The sequence below is a fragment of the Rhinolophus ferrumequinum genome, chromosome 2 (assembly GCF_004115265.2).
Source record: "Rhinolophus ferrumequinum isolate MPI-CBG mRhiFer1 chromosome 2, mRhiFer1_v1.p, whole genome shotgun sequence".
NCBI lineage: Eukaryota > Metazoa > Chordata > Mammalia > Chiroptera > Rhinolophidae > Rhinolophus > Rhinolophus ferrumequinum.
In genome coordinates this window covers 46,606,577-46,617,449 of record NC_046285.1, presented here as the reverse complement: position 1 = coordinate 46,617,449, position 10,873 = coordinate 46,606,577, and the positions used below count along the sequence as shown (strand labels likewise).

Sequence of the window (10,873 nt, the reverse complement as noted above, 5' to 3'; positions counted from 1 at the left end):
TCTTCAAGACTCACACTCCTTTGTTTCCACAATGACTTCTATGCCAGTGAATCAATTACAAATCTGTCTCTGGACCTAACTTACAAGATTCACCCAGTTAGCCTTTTAGAGTGCAAAGGAGCTTTTATTTCTGCTGATAAAGACATTGGGATTTCCAGTATACAGAGGTAAGTCATCATAGATATATACAATCTCATTCTTCAATTTTATTTGACATCACACGTAGATCAGAATTTTACACTGGTTTTCCAGTTACATCTCCAAGTCCAACTTTACTTTTGACTTTTCCCTTTATTATATGACAGAAACTTCTTTTCCAGATTCTTATGCTAGTAAGGCAACAAGATCCTTTTCTGCCTCAGTTCTGTAGACCTTACCCTCCAAGTCTGGCTGATTTGTACTCTGCACCAACTATGTTGGTGGTAATACTCATCAAGGGCTCTGCTCATAGAAAACTCTCCATCCAGGCTCCTACTCCTGGATATAGTCCCTCTTCACTCCCCTCAGCTCCTTCTTATTCTGAAGCCCTGTCTAGCTGTCTTGCCACTGTCAGATAATGCTTGTTGCTCATACTGCTCACTATAGCCTTATCTCACTAACCAAACCATCTTCTGTCTAATCCAGTCTGTCTACATGTTTCCCTTTCGCTCCAACTGCCCTCTCACCATAAAATGTGCTTGTCTGTGTAGACCAGTGGGATAAGTTGCAGTACACAGCTTTTCTGCAACATATACAATTAGATATAAAATGTGTTTGATGATGTTGCTCAATTCAGTATTGCTCTGAAGGCAGCACCTAGGAAAGTAGAGTGTGACTAGAAGTGTGCAGCCCACAGAGCAGTGTGGCCCTCCCCTGACTGCTCTACTGAACGCTGGCCTGCCCCCTGCCACCCAGATTGTGAAGGGAAAGCCCCCTGCTTTCTCACTTTCCCTATAGTTCTCACCTATCTTACAGCAGTAGCCCCCGATTTTCATCACCCTTGGCCTATGGCTCCCCCTGCTCTCTTTTTCTAGTAAAATAAGAAACCTAGTGTGAACTTTAGGAGCTTTCTTTCTCCATACAGGAAGGGCCAGATTCAAAACACATGAACTGATTGATCCCTGGAGGACTCTCCCCTTTTTTCCCATTTCAGTGTTTAGTTGTTTCCAGTCACTCATCTTCACTGAATAAAATCTTCGCTCATACGCTAGTGATAGGTTTAGAAAATGGTGCCTTATATACAAATGTGAAATATGAACCAAACAATGAGGATGCGGAAAAATAGAGTTACAGTACGAAGTGGCACATCATAATGAAAAAATGAGCATACTTCTATTCTGGGATTTGCTCTCATGCCTTCTTCTCAGAGGTGTCATCTATTTCATCTACACCAGCTCCAGACCAAGTTCAGAGAGAGGTCCAGGTGATAACAAGCATTCAGATCAACTACATTCTTTTTTTTTGTGGGGGCGAGGAGCTCAATTCTTTGTTTTCATCTTCCCCACAATGCCTGTCTTCCTTTTCTCTTCTTTCTCACTTGCTTGAGGACTGCTAGGATTGCTGGGAAAATGGCACCAACTAAGGTGAGAGGGCTGTAAACACAAGATAAATAGCTCAAATTTTCAGGCTGTAGCTACACCTGGAGGAAGCTGAAGGGCTATGTTTTTGCACATGACCCAAGGGCCTGAAGGCACAACAAGCAAATCAGCTCCATCTGGTTCCCAACCTAAAATCACCATATGTCTAAAATCTATGTACTCAATAAAGAATTGCTGATGAAATCATAACCATTGTAGGTAACTATGTGAGCTAAGAGTTTGCTGCATAAAAAGCTTATCCTAACTTACTGCCACTAGTATGTCCTCCTTTAGGGCAGTGGTTCTCAACCAGGGTGATTTTGCTTTCAGAGGATATTTAGCAATGTCTGGAGACATTTTTGGTTGTTGCAGCTGTGGGGGTGCGACTGGCATCTATGGATAGAGGCTAAGTGTGCTGCAAAATATCCTATAACACACAGGATTGTCCTTTATGACAAAGAATTATTCAGTGCACAATGTCAACAGTTCTGAGAAACCCTGCTTTAGGGAAGTAGGTTCCTATTTTGTATTTTTCTTTCACTTTTGTTCTCATGAGTATTCACTGTTACCAAAAACCAGCAGTATTACCCATTTTTGACAGTCTGGACTCACGCCCAGGAATAGATATGAGCAATTATAGGGAACCACTATGTGCACGTGTCTTTCTTCCCAAGATCACCCATGGGATCCTCAAGTGGTGTCTTGGGCCTGTGACTGATGCCCCCAAGTCTGCAGGGGGCCTTGTCTGGACTTTGCCAAACGTGTGGTCTCCTGGGGCTACTCTGTGTATTCTGCACAACCCTGAAGTTGTTAGCATCCTGAGGTCATTTCAGGTAGCCCAGGTGGTGCGGGGCTATGCCTGTGCTCTCCCTAATCTAGACCGAGAATACAATTTTCAGAAGAAAAGAACCTTGACTCTTAAGCCTTTATTAAAATGTTTAAATATAGGCTTAAGGCCTTTTGTCCTACTTTTCTCCATAAATATAGTATCTCCTTTAGACCCTTCTTCATTTGTGAAGCTTGTCCTATGTGTTGCTAAGATTCTACACAACAAACTCCATGACCTCATTTCTGTCTCTCATCCTTTGGTTTATGGCATCCTCCAGGGCGTTGTGCTCAGCCAAGGTCTCTACCGGGTCGGGCTGTGTTCAGACTGTCTGGACTTAGAGGCAGTGGGGCAACTGAAAACAAGCCCTGGACTTGACTGTCAAGACAACCCCTGTTCCAGAACTCTCAGACTCTGTGCTCTTCACCCTGGGTGTCCTGGGAGGCACCTCAGGCTGCATCCCTGCATTGCCTGCCCCACAAATCTGAATGTACTTGTAAACCAAAAAGCACCCCCACAAAAGCATAGGCTTATGCTGGTTATGGAATTCATTGCTCTCTCATCTCCTAAGGGTTTGGGTTCATCTTCCAGATGGCCTCAAATTACCTATTTTCTCCACAGACTGATTTATTTTAGAAAAAAAAAGGAAAGGAAATAAGTCATCAATACGGCACTATAGCAACTGTACAAGCCAGGGCATAGGAAATTCTTAGACCTTATGCAACTGCTCAGGTTTTGAAGGATACTACATGTTCCAATACACCCAGATAAGCATGTATGCAGGTTACAGAGGGAAGTCCTCAAAACCACACTCTGTCCTACTTCCAGTAACTCTGAGGGGGAATCCAAGAATGCTTGCGTCTGAATCTTTAGTTGGCGTGTCTTCCTCGTGGACTGGCTCTAAAGGTGGTGACTAAGCTCTCTCGGGCCTGCTCACGGGGCTGACACATGCTGGTCAAAAGAATTGGGTCAGTCTTGTGCTCTACAACATTGAAAGGACAGACCTTCAAGTGCTCAGACATGGAGGTGACTTCATTAAACTCCCAGCTCTTGATTTTGGAGAATAGGCTGCTGAATTGCCAGATCTGTTGGGAAAGACAGAAGCTCAAAAGTGAACATTGGGGCAATATCCTCAGGCTGGCTTTATTTAAACAATATAAGAAAATGCCTTTCTGTTCTTCGCTTCCAGAGAGTGTTTAGTGGCTGCTGCAGAGATATTGTTAGTTCCTTCTCCAGCACCCAATTCCTAGTTCCCCTTCCAACTGGTAACCTTCTCAGCCAGCCATGCAGTTGGAATGACTAACACCAGTCTGCATGTTGACAGTAATAAGAGTCTCACTAGAACAGAAATCTTAGCAGAAATCTAGGCGTCTGTTACTCAAATACCCTTTGGTCTTTCCCCTAGTTTTAAAATCTGGCTACAAGGGTAGACAAAACCTGATACCCTTTCAATATGACCACTTCACTCTCAGTTTCTTGTCGTTGTTCCTATGTAAGAAAAGTGCTTCCTGGGATCTTAGAACTATTTCCCTTTTTACATTAAAAAGCCATTTTAATATGAGCACCCTTTAGCTCCAACTAAATTCTCTTTCTTTCTGCAGGGAATTAGTTTGTCCCAGATGATATTCAAGAGTGGTCAGCAATCATTGAATCGGGGACAAATATGAGCCAAAAAGTAATGGGATTTCTAGTATGTAAATTAAATTATTTGCCTCTTACTTTACAGAGGAAGATATTAGGCAGTGCTAAACTATGTAAATGCCAAAGGACAAGGTCTTAGTCTCACTCATGTTTATCCCTAACACGTGGTTGGTTGGTAGTCAGTATTTATTTAACACATGGATGCAGATATGTATAAATGAGGGAGAATCTTATCGTTCTTTTTTGAAGACTGCTCAGGGATTAATGGAAAATATGCAGGATATTTTAGGTAAAAATCAATAAAAATAGATGTAAACAACTCTAACTCCCCAATGCCAGTTTGTATACAGCTACATATTGGGAAGAAACTCAACTGTGAGATTATGGAATTATTGACCTAAATGGGCACATAAATTTGTGGTTCATATTACCAACATATTTACCATGAGAAAGGATGCTAAAGCACCTTGGAACAATGAATGAGGAGTTTCACTTCTGTATGGTACAAAGTGGTAGAAATTATAATATAGTTAAGCAAGTATAAACTAACTGGGAAAAAAGAATGAGAGTTTTCCAAAGGGAGAGATTCTTTGATTTATACAGCAGTTTTTTGAAAAATTTAATAGGCATTAGAACCAGGGGAAATCAACTTATTTTAGAATTTAAAAATGCCTTCAACAAAGGCAAAAAATTAGTTGACATGGGACTGAGGGGAATTTGCTGGCATACTGTATCAATCAGTCTAAGCAGGAAACAGATGGCACACTCAAAGTGGGTAATTTGAAGAGAATTTAAAAAAAGAAATGATATACAAATCGTGGGCAATTTGCATAGGAAAGTCACAAGACACAGTGCTGTAACTGGGCTAGTAACAATCTGGAATATTACTACCCTAGGCCTGAAAGGGAAGGAGGAGAGAGGCCATTGGAACCTAGAATGTGGAGAGAGCCACGTGATATAGCCACCTTCTGTGGAGGGACATGGTCAGTGCAAAGTGTCATGGAGGGGAAATGCATACAGGGAAGAATCCAGAAGAACAGAAATGTCAAGCTCATTCTTCTCCCTCACTCCCACCTCCTGCTGATATACCCCCCTTAGGTTAGCCCAACTGGAAGCTGGAGTGCAAGGGAGATAGTCAAGGCAGTCTGTAGAGATCAACCTCTTGGGAGACAGATCTTGGAGGAGAAGGTTTGAGAATGGATCATGTGAGCAAACAGAAGATATCCAGACACATATGTAGAGATAAACACGTACTAACATCTGTATTCCCATTTATAGGCTTATAGATCTGTCTTCCCTACTAGACTGACCTCCTTGAGCTCGGGAATTATGTCTTATTCCCAGTAACCTAGTACAAGCCCAGTGCCTAGTACAGTGCTTGGCATATAAAAGGCCCTTAATACATATCTGTTGAAGGAATGAATAAATGAATGAGTGTTTACTTGCCTCTCTGTGGACTCTCCAGGCAGTGCCTCCATGGGAATACCTCTTCTTCTTCCATTGCAGGAGGACCATCCCTCTCTCTTGTAACAAAGTGGCACAGATATTCCTCATCAGCACGGACACCTGGGAAAGCTGGGACAGGCTGATGCTGTCCAAGAACCCAGCAATGTACTGCAAAACCTCCAAGGGCAGGCTGGTTAGAGAATTCTGGCTTTTCCCTCCACAGCCTGAGAGATGGTTGTTTTTCCTTCCCTCACTGAGCTCCAGAGCAACCTCCGGCTTGATGGCAAAGGTCTTAAGCTCCTGACTATAGATTACTTTTGCCTTTTGCCCTGGGGGACGGAAATGGCTTTGAATAAATGTACATCCCAAGTAGGCAAGGGGGCATCGGTGCTGGAACCAGCCGTTAAGACATGACTGAATGTCTGTGTGGACATTCTTGAAATGCAGGGGGAATTCGTCCCTCCTGAAGAATTTGTTGCAAGTGAAAGTAAAGGCAGAGCTGCTCTTGTTGTGTCTCCTGGTCACACACTCACTGTGGAGCTCCACGTGGAGCCCCTCTGGGCTGGCAGTCGTTAGGTCAGCCAGCACCGTCCCAGGAGAAAACTGTTCCGGCTCAAAATTGTACGTCTGTGTAGCAAAATCCATGAATAGCCCATCAATGCTCCTGGATTCAGAGATGCCATGGCCTTTGAGTTCTCTTTCCAAAGCACACAACAGGGTGGTCTTGATGAGATCTGATTTGGGCAGGTCCTCCACAGTGATCCCCAAATCTGAAGTGTCTACTGCCTTGTGTTCACTGGGCTTACAACTCAACATAGCATCTCCAAGGCGAGCCCGCTTCCCACAGTAGCTCACAGGAACTTTGAAGGTATAAACAGTCTTCACTTCCTGAGCTTCAAGGTTGCCATAAACAAAGTCCCTCTCCTTAGGCGTACAAGCGGGCATCTGACCAAAATGAATAAGCATCCTCCCGTTGTGCACCAGGTACATGTTATAGTCCTTTGCATCCACGGCAGTTTTCAGTCTTTCTAGGACACCATCCTGCCAAGGGGCAAGCCCTGTTGTTTCCACAGCTGCACAAAAGTCTTGCTGCTTCTCGTTTTCCTGGGGTTCTTTCCCTTGGGCAGCACCCTCTACTACCATGTTATTGCTGTCGGAAATCTGTTCTTTGCCCGGGCCATTCCTGCTCTTGTTTTCACAGCTCGCTGATGAGTTTCTTAAAGCAGAGGCTGCATGCTCTTTGCTGAAAATATTTTCCCACTGGTCAAACTTAGCCAGGTCTATCCCTTCTTTGGTTTTGGCTAACACCTCGCGTTCTTCTTGACTCAGTTCTGCCATCTCTTCCTTGGTGGCTGATAGACAGCTATGTGGTACCAAACTGGCATCCACTCCACCTACTGCTCCTCCCATTTCCTCCCAGCTGGCTTCTCCATTCCCAGTAGGTTCCTCCTCAGTGGGCTCTCGACTTTCCGGAAAAAGTTCTACCATTTTCAAAGATTTGAAAAGGACCTTCTGGTCCTGGAGAGCCAGCGCTGTGTCCAAACACTCCTCACTGGGATTCTCTTTCATGATGTTCTCATGTAGGGTTGTTTCAGAGTCCACGTTTGGCCAGCGGTTCCACTCCATGGAGCAGCAGACCACACTAGCAGGGCACACCTGCAGGTGCTTGGCCAGCTTATGGCGGGACATGGAAAGGGGGCAGCCATATTCGGAGTTGAGGCACGGAACCTGCTCTAAGGGGCAGAGGAGCTCGTGCTCTGCCTCTTTGCACATGTGGAAGGTAGCACCACAGGACAGGCGGCAGTTTATCACCAGGCAGGAGACATTGGGCTCCACAGGAATGTGACAGTGACGGTTAAAACATCTCTCACAATGCCTGTGCTGCCCAGGTGGAGGCCTGCGTGCCCTGCCCTGGACACACCAAAGGCAAGGGGAAAGAGAAAACAAATGACTGCTGGGAGAGAAACTCTAAGTGTGTCTGTGACTGTGTTTTAATGGACTTATTTCCAGTTTATACATGCTTATTATAGGAACCTTGGAAAATATAGAAAATCATAGAGAAAAAAGGAAAAATCACTCATAATCCCACAACTCAGAAGTAACAACTATCAACACTCTCTCGTTTATTTTCTAAGAGTTTATTCTATGTACTGCGTAGTGGATGTGTTTAGAATAGAATAAGACAAAGCTGAATGTCATGCAGTACAATGTTGACAATTGTTATTTGTGAGTTGTGGCTTACGGATAATTTATATTACACAGTTAATATTATAATTCAGTTTTGTATCCAGCTTTTCATCTTGCTATTGTAACATGAACTAGGCTGTTTTATTCATTGTTCTCTACAATCTTTCACCATAATGGCCAAGTAACACTCCAGAATGAGAATGCTGTCATTCGTTTAACCAACTACCACGAGGGGGCGTGCTGGGAGGACAGGGGCCATGTCTGGTTTTGTTCTTACCTGCATCCCCTAGGCCCCTGTCGCTGGGCCTGGACCATCGTAGGTACTCAATAATATTTGCTGAATGAAGGAATTGTTAGCCATTTCGGTTATTGCTGCATTTTTTCCCCTTTTTAACATTTTACTAAAAATCTTTGCTCCCAAATCTCTCTCAGCTCTCCCTACCCCGTGTCAATTGCTACTAGCGGCCGCTCTAACATCGCTGTTTTGGCAATAAGACAATAAATATCAACAACCATAAGGACAACTTTGCCAGCTGCTTGGGCTGCAGGCTAAATGAAGCCAGACCTGGGCCCCTGAAATGTGAAGATCCAATAAGCACCTGGTACTTACCATAACTTCCTAGTTTCTTCTTGCTTTGTAATGCTAGAGGAAATATGAAAATATGAATATGAATTATTAGTAAGAAAGGTATTTTGGTTACCTACAGGGTCAAAGAGAATTCACATACACTCTCATTTAATTCCTTCCACCACCCTGGAGGTGTCATTGCCCTTATTTTATAGTCAAGGAAATGGAAACTGGAGAAGTTAGATAGCCTGTCCAAGGGTATACAGCAGCTAAGTGATGGAATCAGGTTCCAACCTAGGCCATGCTAGTCCGTGCTCTTTTTACTAACTCACACTGCCCTCTGATGGGGCATCTTACCAACCATGGAATGTGTAACTTATACTTCTTGTAACTTTTCTCCATTATCTACCAACAATTATCCTGACATTCCACCCCGCCACACCCCCTCCCCACACAAACACACCTCTGGTCCAAGTTAATCTTCTAGCTTTTTCTCCCACTGGGGCTTCATGTCCACTTCGAGGACATGCTGATATCCAGCTCGGTCTGGGGCAGTGTACAAGTGTCTATGAAATATCTATCATGTGTCATTTATTCTGGTGTATTCAGATGTGCTGTGGCTAAAACAGGGGTCAAACCCCCAAGACTCCAGAAGCAGGCTCAGTGGAGACTCTGGTAAGCAGAAGAGATGGTGCCCTGCCTCCAGGGGAACACAGCTTCTTGGCTCTGGTCAGTTAGTCCCATGTGGGAATGTGTTGCCAGATCTTCTGATTTTTCCCTGAGAAATGGGGGGGGGGGAGGAGTGCAGATTTTTGTGAGTGGTGGTATAGTGTAGTGGTTAAGAGGCAGACAGCAGGGGATTCCACCTTAGCACTACAAGTCAGAAGTTGTGAGACTCTGGGAAAATTACTTAACCTCCTTGTTCATCAGTTTCCCCATCTGTGAGGGAGGATAATAATAGCACCTGTGTCTCATAGTGCTGTTGTGAGGAGCAAATGAGTTAAATACAGTACCTGAAACTCTTAGAATAGCACTTGTCTTGTAGGAAGTCATCTATTCCTGTTTGCTAGGTGAATTCCTGCTACACTCCAGATCACTTCTGGGGGAAAAATGTCCGTTGTGGACTTGTGGAAATTCATAAATACCGTGTTTCTCCAAAAATAAGACCTAGCCAGACAATCAGTTCTAATGCGTTTTCTGGATCAAAAATTAATATAAGACTCGGTCCTATGTTATGTTATATTATATTATATTATATTGTATTATATTATATTGACCCGGTATTATATTATAGTAAAATAAGACTGGGCCTTATATTAATTTTTGCTCCAAAAGATGCATTAGAGCTGATTGTCCGGTTGGCTTTTATTTTCAGGGAAACACGATATTAGGCTAAAGCATCTGGTATTATTTGGTATTCAATAAGGAGCCATTTAACATTGTAACTGGGTGTCAACTAGCAATAGTGGAGTGGGAGGACCTAGAGTCAGAAACTGCTATGTAGAGAATGTGATGGAGGCTTGGATGGGTAAGACTGATGACAATAGAAATAAGTAAGATGAGACAGGAGATCATACAAGGGAAAATCAACTAACATTTTTGTTTCTGGCTGGAGATGGGGAAAGAAGGGGAATCAAAGTTGATGCCAAGATTTTGAACCAAGAAGATAGAATATTGGGTATAATTCTGAGAAAAAAAATAGAAGTCTGAAGAGGAAATTGTTTTGGGAAGAAAGATGGCGCCAGCAAGTTTAATACAAGTTGCTTGAGGTGATGACAGATCATGTGAATGGGAAGAGGAGGGGTTAGACGGGAGCAATGCAGATTTGAGGATTATCACTTAAAAGTGAGAGAGGAAGCCATAACTGGGGAAGTAAGAACATAAAATAGAAATCTGAGCCATGAAATTCATAGCTAAGTATGACCACTTTGGGGATGTTAGGAAGAAGTAGAGCCAGAGAAGAAGAGCCAGAGAGCCAAAAGAGTCAACACTGTGTGATCCAGATGTAAAGGGAAGGGTGAGTGATAGCCTCGAATGCTGCCATAAGGTCAATTAAAAACAATGGTGACAATACAGACTTCTGGCCAGAGCAAACGTGGCATTTCAGCTGTGATGCGGGACGCTTAGCCATTCAAAATATAGTGTTTGCTTGGAGGGGAGGGGAAAGCTGTTAAGCACACACTCCAGTGTTGGCAGGACCTGTGCCCTGGCTGGGAGAATGTGACCATCTGCTTTCTATTCATAAAAGATATTTATCAATAAAGATGGAGTCTGGCCAAGTCAAAGTCCCCTGCTGGTTTTTACGTGGGAAAGAAGAGGCAGATCACAAAATGGAATAAACCTATGTGAAAAAAAGTACTGGCACCAGGAATGTCCTGCTTCATATTTGCCTGCCTAGTTCTGTCACCAAATTGAGCCCAGTTCCTGGGAAGTAAAAAGCAGGCCCAGCTAGTTCTGTGCTCCATGTGTGTAGTGAGAACTCTGCTCCAGCAGGGATGTGTCTGGCTGGAGCAACAGTGGGGATGAACTTTCAGCCCACTCATTTCTTACCCTTCAGCATTATAAAGTATGGTTCTTAGGAACAGCATTATTGAAGCTGGAAACATTTATTGTGGAGCCTTATTGCTCTCCGTCTCTTTGAAGTTATTT

The 10,873-nt window shown here is 43.5% G+C and overlaps 1 protein-coding gene across 1 annotated transcript; it reads right to left on the bottom strand.

The window, feature by feature from the left end:
* Window positions 1-3,223: 3,223 nt before the first annotated feature.
* Window positions 3,224-8,301, bottom strand: FBXO40 (F-box protein 40). The gene is made up of 3 exons (XM_033132842.1): window positions 8,267-8,301; window positions 5,470-7,380; window positions 3,224-3,467 (listed from the first exon to the last, which is right to left on the bottom strand). Exons 1-3 carry the CDS (start codon window positions 8,267-8,269, stop codon window positions 3,252-3,254), a joined length of 2,130 nt encoding a protein of 709 aa, XP_032988733.1. The 5' UTR covers window positions 8,270-8,301; the 3' UTR covers window positions 3,224-3,251.
* Between the last annotated feature and the right edge of the window lie 2,572 nt (window positions 8,302-10,873).